The sequence below is a fragment of the Aethalodelphis obliquidens genome, unplaced genomic scaffold (genome assembly GCF_003676395.1).
Source record: "Aethalodelphis obliquidens isolate GAN/ISIS:26980383/991018 unplaced genomic scaffold, ASM367639v1 scaffold3, whole genome shotgun sequence".
NCBI lineage: Eukaryota > Metazoa > Chordata > Mammalia > Artiodactyla > Delphinidae > Aethalodelphis > Aethalodelphis obliquidens.
The window spans coordinates 66,169,334-66,182,766 of record NW_020837947.1 but is presented as its reverse complement, the minus strand read 5'-3'; the positions used below and the strand labels follow the sequence as shown (position 1 = coordinate 66,182,766).

The window sequence follows — 13,433 nt, the reverse complement described above, 5'->3', positions numbered from 1 at the left end:
AAGGTAATACATGTTGGATTTCTGCTTCTAGCCATGAAGGAATAGTAAGGTTGAGACTTAACCTCCCAGTGTTTAGCGATTAGAAAACTGGTAAAATACATGAAACAACTGCTTTCCGATGTTGGAAAACAGCACAGGACTGTGACACCTGAGGGAAGGAGGTCCTATAATTGCCAGCTTTCTGCCTGGAAGCAACTTCTAGACTGCAAAGTGGGGAGGGGAAACTCAAACAGATCCCAAGGCCTCAATGACCTGAGGTCACAGACTTGAATTCAGGGAGGCTAGAGCAACTAGAATGAGGGGCAGGGTGCTCAAAAGGCAAGAGTTACTCAAAGGGATGGCTCCAGAAATCCAGATGAGGGCTCCTGGAGTCTTTGGCTCAGTAATAATCTACACGTGCACGTGAAGGCTGAAACTCCACAAGCATGAGCAAAAACTTCCAAGGAAAGGACAGTTATCGGGGAGCTGTGAGCTGAACAATTCTCAGAGTTCACACGGGGCTGAACAACACTCCAGTTCCCACCAGTCAAAGCGAAGAGACTCCACAGAACACACAGGACCTTCAGTAGAGATGCCATAGGGCCATGCCTCAAGAGTGGGGCTAATTTAACCCTACAGTAAAGGTTACTCCGGACTTGACCTTAAACAGCTTAAGTGCAAGCTTGAAAAGATAAAAATGATCCATAAGCAACTCAACTGCCTTATTCCCCCCAAAGAAAACCTCAAAAAAATAAAATGCAGCACTTAGCAACTTAAATTCAAAATGCCCAGAATCTAATAAAAAATCCTAGATATATTTTCTTGCTTTAAGTCCCTAAGGGCTGCATTCTGATGTTAATAGAGCTATTATATATATGCTCAATATGTACAAAGATTTAAGATAAAATATGAAACTAGAATAGATTTTAAAAGTCATACATGTTCATCATAGGGACATTAAAAGATATAAAGTTAAGAAGAAAAGACATTTTTAACCAAAAGTAAAATAGTAGCAGACAAACTGTTTTAGACCCAGCCTCTTTCACTCTATCAATATCCCTAAGAAATGAATTACTCAATATGAAAGTCAATCCTAAATAAAAAGCAGTATTGGGATTTCCCTGGCAGTCCAGTGGTTAAGAATCTGCCTTCCAATGCGAGGGACGTGGGTTCAACCCATGGTCGGGGAACTAAGATCCCACATGCTGCAGGGTAACTAGGCCCGTGCACCGCAGCTACCGAGCCAGAGCGCTCTAGAGCCCGTGCGCCACAACGAAGAGCCCGCGCCACAGCGAAAGATCCCACATGCCACAACTAAGACCTGATGCAGCAAAATAAATATATAAATTAAAAAAAAAAAAAAAGCTCAGTATTGAGAATGGGCTGTGAGAACTTCCCTAGATATTTACATTTTAACAGACTTATGAAAGAAATCCATACACACCAGATTCCAGGCTTTTAAGTCAGAGAGGACTGGAGCCCAAACCTAGTCTAACCACTTGGTAGCAAGAAGGCATTGGGCAGGTTATTTTACCTCTGTGAGCATCCATTTCCTCATGTATAAAATGGGGTTCATTTTTCCTTGTAATATGGTGTTGTTGTGAGGGTTAAAAGTAAACATATTTAACACAGTGTCCACCACTCAGTAGGAATTCAAACCTCAATGGTGAGTTTTACTATACCTATCTTTTAAAAATATATAAAGTGATGTACGACTTCATTAACATATCTAATAATTAATTTGAATGAATGAGTAAAGAATTTCAAATTCAAATGGTGAGCTTGAATTGGAAAATGACAGATCAAAACAACATTGAAATCACTGTCTTAACTAAGAAAGTAAACTATCTGACCCACAGCTATGGATACAATGTTGACACAGTGGGAAGAGGGGAGTCTCATTTCTTCACCCCTAAGGAATCAACTATTCCCAAGGAATAACTGAGGAATAAACAGTTAAGAGCAGGTTTTGGAAAGGAAGACAACCTTAGTGACAGGCCTTAACCTTTAATCAATTCTCCCTTAAAGGCATGCTCATTACCATCCAAAAAGCTGCACTACAAAATGAGAGTTGTATATTTCCAGGTTAACTGAGGAATTTCCTCCACCTTCTATACAAAATAGATTCCTAGCTATCAATTTAGACTTCTGTTCTTCAGTTTGAAATACTCGATTTCTTGAGAAGTTATTAACAGGTTTAAAAAACAGGCCAACAAAAAATAAAACCAAATTTACACACAAGTCACGGTGGTTGATTACACACAGAATAAATCAAACTCAGTAACCAATTTCTTTCCTGCTTTCTGTTTAGGATCACCAATTCTAAATACTTTACATCAGCTTCATTTTATTTCCTAGGACAAAGATTTCCAAATTTTGATTGTTAATAATCATTAAATTCATTTTAAAAATTATGGGCATTGCATTTACAAATATATTACCTGTGGGTGGACACTAATGGTAAGTGTCTGATACACACACCCAAACACACATACCTGCCTTGGAGTATGAGTTGATTTTATTGTTGAGTCTCTGCATAAGCAGTAACACTGCTTCCAGCTTGCTGACAATCTCCATCGTGACACCTTTACCACCTTCTCCAAGACACTTGGGTTTATACGTCAGAAGGAAATGACTCCAGGCTCGCAGCACTACTTCTGCATCGTCAGCACTGACGAGGAGGCTGTCTCTTACCAGGGTCCTGACAGTGCCCTCCACCTTCTCAAGGAGCTGCCTCCACGGCCGGATGAGATCAACCTGCAATTTCCAGAGCACGTGAACCCAGCACAGCCCATGGCCAGGATCAAAGAACACTGCTACTGTAGCTACCACCAACACAGAAGACCACCAGCCAGACCACACGGTTTATTGTGTTCTGCCTGAAAATGCAGAGGCAGATCAGTTACCTGCTCAAATCCACCCAGAAGCTCCGAAGTGTCCATTGCACTGTTCATGGCCATGATCTTTAAAGTGTGACCAGTAAGGTGTGCCAGGAGCTGAACCAAGCTGGTCTTGCCCACTGAGGCTGGCCCCACAAGGATGACCATCCAGCTCATTTGTACACACTTCATAACTGACTCCAGAGACTGTAAAGACTGGTGCAGGAGCAACAGGGGCCGGCGAGTCGGGAGAGGAACGTAGCTGCCACGGGAAAGCACTGAGTAGCCCAGCTGAAAAAGACATGCCGGTGAGTTTTCACAAGTGTGCCTGCGAGTGGGAGCAGAAGCCATAGAAAACTGAAAGAGGATTATCCTCCTCTCCTCACCTGAACATCACAGGGAGTGATGTGAAACAGTCTGGTTCCCAGGTATGGGTTAGAATTTGAATTAAACACATCCTTGAATACAGCAATGACCTAAAGGAAGAAGATGATACGATCAAAACACAAATCACTCCACCAAATTCTGAGCCAAACCTTCTAGAATGAATACTAGTAAACATGAACACAATAGGAGAATGACAATATTCTGAGTCCTTATCTTTTTGAATTTTCTTATAAAAAGGATAGATTGCATTTAATTCTTCAGAATGAAAGTAAACTGAAGCTTAAGAGTAATCACATAATCTCAAATTATTTTGAGATTCCAGTGAGAATATACCATAAATTAAAGCCATAGAAACTATGGTAAATCTTAAGATGAAAAATGAATTTGCTTTCGTCATTCAAGATACCACCTAGAGGTAGAAGAGAAGAGAAACATGAAGTTTATGAAGAACAGTGACTGTTTCCTGAGTACCTACCATGTGCCAAACATTATATTGGGTGCTTTAATAGATTATTTCTGATCCTAATACCCGTGCAAAATAGGTATTTTCCATTTCCATTTTATAGATATGGATTAGGGGATTCATGAGAGTTACATGATTGCCCACGGTTGGTAACTGATTTCAAATCTAAGCCTGTCTGACTCCAAAATCACTGTTACCCTTCTAAATATTTATGTAGAGAGGACAAGCAAAGTAATTTCTCTGACTGATTATTTAGTCACTTAACCCTTCCTTAGCAGCAATACTGTTAAAAACTTCCTGTTAACTGTACTTCATTTTTGCACTTTTTTTTTTTTTTTTTAATCTAAGAGGAGCTGGGGAGGGGAAAAGATAAGGGTGTGTAAAAAACACTAATTTAGCCCATAGCAGCCACAAAGATTCCAGCCACCCAAAATATTTACAACAAGTTGTGCGTTTCTAACAAAGCAGCAATATTCATACTCATCAATGTATACTGGACTGAAGTCAGAAAATAAAAACAAAAAAGATAAAATCATAATGAGTATCAAACACTGAGTAAAAGCCTAAAAGCAGCACAGAAGAAAATGCTCCCACCACCTACTCCTTGGTCCAGGCGATTTCTGACCTTAGATCCCACTCTACAGCAGATCATCTCCTCTCCCTGATATTATACCAGAGTTAAAATTACAAATACTTTTATAGCCTCTCTTCTTCTATTATTACTTTACTTAGCTTCCCCCCCCCCCTCAGAAAACATGTAGTCAACTACAGCAAATGAATTGCAGGAGTGATAGAAACCTTCCACACCCTACAGTGACTCATCATCTGACCAACATCAATTACCCAACACTGGCCAGTCCTGCCACAGTTAATATACTGTAACCAGCAAGTGGATGAAGAAATTAAAATACTAGCTGATGATATGTGAATTAAAATTTGTGAAGAAAAAAAACCTAACTGAACATCTTGTCCTAATATACTGAAAGCCATCTGCATGTAATAAATGAGTTGTTAACACTGGGCTAGACTCTGGATGCCACATAAAAGGGGATCTGTGCTCTTAGTAGCAGAATCAAAGTGTGTGAAAGTCACTTGTGCCATGGGCAGTCACATCTTCAGGTCAGTAAGGAGGTTACTGTTTCTAACTCACATGAATCTGTAAGTTACTTTGTTTGTAAACAACTGTGATACAGTAGAAGGAAGAGCAGGCAAAGTGGAAAGGTCTGTGCTAGAGAGCTGGCTCTGCCACTTGCTGCACTGAGATTCCATGACTGAGCCTTGGATCTTCATCTGTAAGAGGTCATGACAGCACCTCCCACCTGCAACTGTTGTGAATTTTCCATGAACTGGACTTGAAATACCACAAAGCAATGCACACATTATTGGTTTACTAAGTTGGAAATTCTGGTGTTGTTTTCTACTTACAAAGGGATATTTTTACTTCCATTTAGATACAGAATTTCCTCTCTCTTTTCATCTATTTATCTTTTCTAGATAAAATACTTTGCAATTTGACATTTATTTAAAAGTAGAAAGCCCTCCTCTTCTACTGGTTATCACCTGTCTCCTCCTGCTTCTCACTTTTGTGCCTGGAAAGGTGATAAAGACCAAGCCTTTATTAATGGAGGGCAATACTGTTAAAGTAGGTCTGCAATCATGGGGCTTTAGATGGATAAGCAAACTGTGTCCTCCAAAGCAAACTACACTATGAGACTCTGAGACAGGTGAATGCTTAGTTTCTTCTCGTAACTTCTAAATTTCCAAGCAGCTTTACTGGGTTTGGTATTGTTAATGAGTACACCTCCCTTCTGTCCCTCAGGAAGAAATCAACTTACAGATGCAAAGAAATGCAAAGAGCAAGTATGAAACTCACCTTTTCTTTATCTTCCTTGGTTCTCATTCTTTCACCATAGACCAAAAACACATGCTGACCAGGATCGTAACAACCAGGGGACTGGTCAACTAGCATCAACTGACACCAGCGGAAAAGGTCCCGGAGGTTGAATTCCCAGGGTCCTCCTATTTGTCCCCATTTCTTCTCGACAGTCACTTCATGATCAATCTAAAAAGAAAATACCCTTACTGGGAAAGCATGTACCACTGCTAGGCACTGCATTAAGTACTATCAGTGTACCGTGAATGCATACATAATCCAAAACAGAGACTAAGAGGCTTGATTCAGATGTCTCCTTCTCCCAATCCAGACTTCTCAATGCCAGGAATACCCTGTAAGCATTGACAATGATACATGCAACAGAACTGAATTACTGTAACCCTCAAATGAGTAGCTTGCCTTCCGCTAGAAACTTTTAGAAGTCCATGTGATTTATCTTAGTTACGGAGACTGGTAATTTAGTGTTCCATGTTGAGAAAGTGAGAAAATCAGAAAAACAAAGAACAAATAATACACGTAGGTACTTACTTGGTTGTTGAAAGCAACCATTTTTTTAACAATACTTTTGTCAATGGCTGGAAACAGAGTACTGGCAATGAACTCCATGTCTATTACTGTAAGGGGATCCACAAAGACCTAGAAAATCCAAAAATAACATGAAAAAATGACATCGTTTCTCTTTACCAAACACCAGAAATGACTACTGTGACTTACGTAAAATTTTTATTTAACACCAAAGTAGTAATACCTCAGTAATATATATATTTCAGTTATAGAAATTTCTTTTCTTGCATTTTTAGGATACGGAATTATATAAAATCTTTGAAATATAGAGCAAAAGAGGGTTTTCTTGTTAGCTTCATTCTAGTGAATTAGAGAAAGACATGCAAGTAATTTTTTTAAGTATATTTGTAATTTTAACTTCCTATATATTATGTAAAATGCTCTAAAAAATCCAGATGGTAGGTATATGAGCATTCATTTTAAAATTTGATCAACTTTTCAATATGTTTGAAATTTTTCATAATAAATTTCTTAAAAGATACTCAGTAAATTCTTAATTATCAAGGGATGGGGCATAAAAGAAAGCTAACATCTAGAAGCATTTCCAAGCCACTACATTAGCCAAACTTTGAAAAAAGATGTTAAAACATGTAAGCCTATATGTACATACACACACACCTTCTGCTGCTAATGAGAATAAAGGTGATAAGAAAAGATACCAACTATTAATAGTGGTTGACTTTGGTATGGAGAATACTGGATTTTTTCTTCTTCATGGTAGTTTTTTATACTTTATTTTACTTAGATTTAAATGCATTTTCATTATAAAATAATCTTTTAATGTTCTAACAGATCACAAATACACCTGAAAAGGTCAAAGATTGGTCTTAATCTCTGAGCACAGTAATAGAATCCTCAAGACGGTGGTCATCTTACTTTCCTCCAACTGATAACATACCAGGTCCTCTGAGACCTCAGACAAAGGATTCGCAGCAGGAGAGAAGTGATTATGGGAATCAGTCACATTGATATCCAACATATAAAGATATGAAATCGAGAAGCAGATCATTACACTGAGCCTGTCTCATTCTCATAGTGGGCACCCTCATAGCTATGTGTCAGCAGTATTATTGCCCCTGACAACACCTTTGGTTTCTGGGGCAACAGCAAATCTTACCTGAGTAAACCTATTTAGGAAAGACCTGGGCAAGCCCTTCCTTCCGCCTCCTTGTCTAAAAGGATTTTGACAACCAAAAATCTTCGTCTTCTCATGCAGCACTTGAAAGCTCATTCCTAACTCAGGAATATAGATTTCTCCTCGGTGGTCAAAACAAGCATTGAGTCCTTCCAAGACTGACTGCGAAGCCAGGTTAAGCTATTTGGAGGAGAAAGAGCATATACTTATTTTATATGCTGTATAGCTGCTACAAAAATCAAAAGAATAATATGCACAAAAAGTAGTCTTATCCTCAAGGGGGAAGGAGTTCAAACAACATTGGTAACACTCTGCTTCTCAAGCTGAACTGATGTGTACTCATCCTATTATTTCATATATATGTTAGAAAAATTTGGGATGTATAAAATAGCAATAATAAGTAAATAATAAGTAATAATAATTTTAAGTAAACTGAGTATGTAGGTTAAAATTTTTTAAAGCAGTTAAATTAGTCTCAAAAATAAAACTGTATCCATTATCTGCTCCTATATTAACCTACTTTATAAATCATAGCTTACAAAAGAAACTTTCCAATACAAAGATATCTTACTTTCGCTCTGGGATTTTTTTAAGGTGAAGTAAGATAGCTCTTTACATACTTAAATAAACATCCTTCCCAGCTCAAATACTGAATAAACTCTCCAAATGGGCTTCAAAGTCATGATATAAACTACATAAAGTAGATCTAACTATGCCAACAGTTTTGTGAACAACAAGAACAAACACGAGGATTTGTGCGAGCGCCAGAAATGAAAAGAGCTGAATGGAGGTCCTCAGATGCTAAGTTCAGAGCTCAGGGATGTGAAGCATGGGTGGTTTTTAGGTAACATGGAAAAATTCAACTGTGAAATGTGAATCAGTAAAATGCAAATGGGCCAAAAATCAGACTATATTAGAATTTCAAGTGTCATGCTTACATAAGCACTCAAAACACAAACTCTGCTATATACCCACATACGGGTCAAGTTCTAAAAGCTGCTCTTATGTGTGACTGCAAGGCCAGAATGCCTTGCAGTCCCTACGTGCATTTCCACAAAATATGACTATGGTCAGCAGTCTTCTAGCTTTGAAACAAGGCACTCTTTTTTTCCTGGCTGATGATTATTCTATCACATATCTTTTTCAAAAAAATCTGGGGGGAATAAAACAAAAACCAAAACCCTCCTTCTCTTTAATATCTGGTAATTAGGAAGCAGCTCAGCAGAAAAGGAATCCATCCCCCTTACTGCAGACGCAAGGGGGTTCTGAATCTAGGGAACCTGCCGGGGTCTGTGTCAAAAGTCATCTGTGGCACTTTCATCACTCAAATCATTTAGGCTACACAACTACTTGCTCACCTTTTCCGGAACTGACATTGCACATCCCAAACTAACTCAAACCCTTTGGCCACAACCTTCAATTTTTTTATTTTGTGCCTCACTTCTCCATATCTCTCTAGCTACCTGTCAGTCACAGAGATTCGACACTTATCACATATCACATGACGTGCTCTGTTTTTCTGGTCATTAATTTATCCCATGTGCACATATAACATTGACCATTTTCTCACCATTTTTCTATGTCTCTTCCTACTATAACTTTCCCCAGCCTCTCTGCTGAAATGAGGTGGTTGGCACTATTTGTAAACTACGTTTATCTCTGAAAATAAATACAAATACAGCAAGCCTGCCAGCGACTAGAGCATAAAACTAGTGAAGAGGCACTTTTTCTGGAGGCTAGCTCACGAAAGTAGGAGAGTTTGTAGGTTATATTGGGTTGGCCAAAAAGTTCATTTGGTTTTCCGTAAGATGCTACGGGAAAACCCAAACGAACTTTCTGGCCAACCCTATACATGGGGGGAGTTCTGTATATGCTTTCTGACAAGTGACTTTTCTTATTCATAAAGGAGACCACGGAGGATTCTTTTCATCAGAGAATTTGCCTTTACTAGCCAAGAGCATGATCATCCATTGCGAAATGCCCTCAAGCCTCGAAAAGTTCTGCCCCCACCCCCATTTCTCACACTTGTAGTCCCACGTTGGCACAATGGGCCGTCCTCTCACCTCATCCAACACAATCCAATGGCCTGCCTTCAAGGCTGCCAGCAAGGGGCCATCGCGCCAGGCAAACTCTCCTCCCTTGCCACCTTCAACAGGTAGATCTGCTCCAAACAGGTCTGTGATGTCCTTTGAGAGGAGGAAGAAATGGAGAAAAGCCAACATTACACAGAAAATGAACTAGATCCCAAGACCCCAAACGTAAAATGGTAAATACTTAGGCCTTGTACCACTTTTTAGTCTTACCCACAAGAGAGAACTAATCAATCCCAGAACTCTTTACCAGGAGCCCAGATATGCCCCAAGCATCTTATCATCACAATAGTCTAAGCATCTATCAACTGGAGCTCTAGATCAATAGTTCTCAACATTGGATGTACTTGGAAATAAATTGGTGACCTTAAAAAACAAAAACCACACACACCAAAAACAATGCCCAGGCCCTCCTCCCAGACCCCATCCCAGGAGATTATTTAATTTGTCATCTCTGTCCCATATTTTCATAAGATTGTTTAAAGGGTCATTTTATCTGTAATTAATATTTTTAGAAAGGACAAAAATAGAGAGGCTGTATTACAATAAAAACTGAAATGAGTGATTCCCTCTCAAGAGAGAATTACAGGGTTTCCCTGGTGGCGCAGTGGTTGAGAGTCCGCCTGCCGAAGCAGGGGACACGGGTTCGTGCCCCAGTCCGGGAAGATCCCACATGCCGCGGAGCAGCTGGGCTCGTGAGCCATGGCCGCTGAGCCTGCGCATCCGGAGCCTGTGCTCCGCAACGGGAAAGGCCACAACAGTGAGGGGCCTGCGTACCACAAAAAAAACCAAAAACCAAAACAAACAAAAAATAGATAAAAACATTACTCCCTACACCTACCCCCATCAGCTGTAGCATGACTTAAGCTTACCGTCTGCTCTGACAAGTTGATTCGGACAAGTGTGTTGCCTGAAGCCTTGGCTAAGGCTCCCACCAAGCTCGTCTTGCCCACACCAGGGGAGCCCTCCAAGAGGATAGGTTTGTTCAGTTTTGTAGCTCTTAAGAGCCTCTGGGCATTCATAGCTGTGGTGCCCGCACTGAGTGCATAGTCGGCGATATTATTCCTGTGCAAGACAGGTCCTGAAGTGGAGAAAAGAAAAGCCACATATAAGCTGGACATCACCAAATCATACATATATATCAACTGGAGATTAAAAGAATCCACCAAGTAGACTGTCAGTCAGTAAAGTACCATCTGTGGTGAAAACGCTTAGCCCTATTTTGATATTTCCTCACTTTTGGGTCCATGAAATGCTTTCCAGGAAGAGCCAGCAGCATACTTTCTTCAACTGTGCCTACTACACAGATCTCGGCACTTCCTACACCTACATCTATACATACTCATATAGGTCGAAACTGCAAGCATACTTCTTTCCTTTCACAACCTACACCTGGAATTACTACTACATGTACTTGTACAATTTACCTTATACTTGTATTTTCCTAAAAGTCAAGTGGAAGCTTGGTATATAAGCCCATATAAACAATTTCATCCAAGGTTTTTAGGCCACCAAGACAATTCAGGATGCATCCTTAACCCATAATACAGCTGAAGTGCAGGACTAATAACAGTCTTAGAGGGCTTAATATTTATGCCACTATGTCTCCTGGCAGAAGCTGTTGGTACATCAGTTTGGAGGCAGTGGGGCTAAGAAAACATTTATTACCTCAGCTACGGAAGCAGAAGCAAGGACCACCCCAGTCCCAGGCCACGAGCACACAGCTCCTACACGAGAGAACTGAATACTACCATGATGGCTTGGGGAAGGGACCTAATGGTTAGATCACGGGGGAACCCCATCAGGGATGAAGACAGTACTGTTGAAGAGGGAGAGGGAAAGGGGCAATGTTCCATTCAGCCCAGAATTTGGGCTGGTTTAGTTCACCACTGAACCCCCGCTAACTGCCACTGCACCTCTACACATTCCAAGCACTCAACAATTCTTGACACAGAGAGGAAAGAAGGGACAAGAAATAGATGACTCTGCTAGAGAAGCAACGATCCGAAAAGTCCAGAGTGCCCTGGAAAGATACCTAATATAACTGCCTCATTTAAATATTTGACAAAGGCAACCTAATAAGAGCAAGGATTAGAACTGAAATCCACCTGCATTTCCTATTTAATCACTCATTTATTCATCCATTCACTCACTCAGCAGACATTCTCTGAATGCCTATGACTGCTAGGCTATGTGGCAGATGCCAGGGACAGGAAGATGAGTGACACCTGCCCTCAAGGGTTCACAAAACTGTTTTTGTAAAAGGTGATAAAGTTCTATAGTTGAAACATTATGGGCTGAATTACCACTATAGGAAAGGTCTTGTTTTGAGCACCAAATAATAAACATATAAATGCATTTTTATGGGACAATTTACTCATGTATTAAAGACTGTATTTTCTATTTTTATATGCCTGTTATATATTTTTTAACCACTCATACAATTATGATTACGCCAAGTCAGATTCTAACTCAGACAAAAGTAATCATGATATAGTAAAGTCAAAAGTCACAATAAAGGTCAAGTATTTGTAAACCACAAGAAGAGAATCTTATTTATTTAAAATCATTCTTACCCCTTGGTATAAAAAATGGATGAATTCCCCAAAGGTTATCTATCACAGTGAATTCTTTGGCTTTGAGTCTGTCATAAATCTTCAATTCGTTTTTCTGACTTTCTGTAAGTCGGACAACCTTGGAAAGTTTCTTGATTAGGAATTTCAGACATTCTTTGCGAGCCAAGAGAGCCGTACCAAACCCAGATGAAGTTACCCCTAAAGGAAGAGGATCGGTCCATCAAACAACAGCAGGGCACCCAGCTTCACAACCACTCAGCAGGAACTCTAGGACGGGCTCCTGAATCACAGCCAAAATACGATTGCTAGTATAAGCAGCCCTAAGAAGGAGTGTGACTCCCCTCTCCCCACAACTGTCACGTCATCAATTCAGCAGCAGCTTATTCAGTAAAGCACTCCAGTCACTCTGTGAGAAATAAGTCTGGAGAAAAGAGTAACTAATATGGTACTTTTAGTCATGTGGGCTGTATTTCTAATTTTCATGGCTGAAAAAACTTAAACATTAAATTTAATAAAATTGTAGTAAGCTTAAAACCAACCACAGGATTCAGGCCCGTGAACTGAACGACCGCATTCAGAGGTGCCATGTGACGCTCTTCAGGAGCACAAGCGTTCCCAGCAGCCTTCTTTCTATCATAAGCACTGCTTCACATTTACTAAATCCCTGGTCTATAAGCAATGGAAAGTTTTCGCGTATCTTTTACACCAACTGCCTCTCAAAAAGAGTAAAAGAACAAGAGAACCACTGTGAGTCTTGGAAATGTTAAAGGCATCTGGCTCAGAGGTCTGGGCTTGCTCCACCTCACAGTCCCCTCTATCCTCACCCCTTGTTCTCACCAGCTAACAGACAACATACCTGAACCTATTCCATCTATGTACACCAGGCAGGCGGCGTGGACAAAAGACGTCACCGTGGAGATGGTCTCCGGCCTTTTCAAAGCAGCTTCCTCCCCCATTGTGTTCATGAAGTTAACCCAGGACAGGATATCTCTGATACTGACCACACACCTTCGGCCAAACTCCTGGTGGGTCAGCCAGTCAGTGAAATCCAGCATCACCTCAGCTATGTCAGCCCCTAAGACACAAGAAAACAAAGGTATCTGCTGTTTGGGAAGACGCCGGACAGGGATTTGCAACCTGGGGCCCACTGATGGTTTAAAAGGGATCTATGTTTCATGAGATTATATGCAAATTTTTGTGAACGTACATTAATACTTTTTCTAAGCAAATGGGGTCCACAGCTTTAATCACATTCCCATAGGGTTCAAGAACACATTCTACCCCTACCAAAACAAACAAACAAAAAAACACCAGAAAGAAAACTTTGAGAATTAAAGTCTAAGAAAGCACCCTGAAAACAGCTCAAAGAAATAAAGTATTCATTTGGTTCGTGTTCAGATATAATTTTGAAGACAAGACACAATGATTTTAGAAAACATACAGATTTATTTATATTTTTAACTGAT

The 13,433-nt window shown here is 40.1% G+C and overlaps 1 protein-coding gene across 6 annotated transcripts in view; it reads right to left on the bottom strand.

The window, feature by feature from the left end:
• Positions 1 to 13,433, bottom strand: part of MDN1 (midasin AAA ATPase 1) — a 157,922-nt gene that overhangs the window by 73,191 nt on the left and 71,298 nt on the right. For all 6 annotated transcript variants that reach the window (XR_003429489.1, XM_027090484.1, XM_027090476.1 and 3 more), the window contains exons 34-43: positions 12,824 to 13,042; positions 11,968 to 12,165; positions 10,264 to 10,472; positions 9,365 to 9,487; positions 7,284 to 7,481; positions 6,131 to 6,238; positions 5,582 to 5,770; positions 3,245 to 3,334; positions 2,886 to 3,149; positions 2,475 to 2,736 (exon numbers count right to left, since the gene is read on the bottom strand). Coding sequence is in view for 5 of the 6 variants with exons in the window: in XM_027090484.1 (XP_026946285.1) it covers positions 2,475 to 2,736; positions 2,886 to 3,149; positions 3,245 to 3,334; positions 5,582 to 5,770; positions 6,131 to 6,238; positions 7,284 to 7,481; positions 9,365 to 9,487; positions 10,264 to 10,472; positions 11,968 to 12,165; positions 12,824 to 13,042 (1,860 nt within the window). In the remaining variant the exon portion in view is untranslated. The remainder of the gene's footprint in view (positions 1 to 2,474; positions 2,737 to 2,885; positions 3,150 to 3,244; positions 3,335 to 5,581; positions 5,771 to 6,130; positions 6,239 to 7,283; positions 7,482 to 9,364; positions 9,488 to 10,263; positions 10,473 to 11,967; positions 12,166 to 12,823; positions 13,043 to 13,433) is intronic.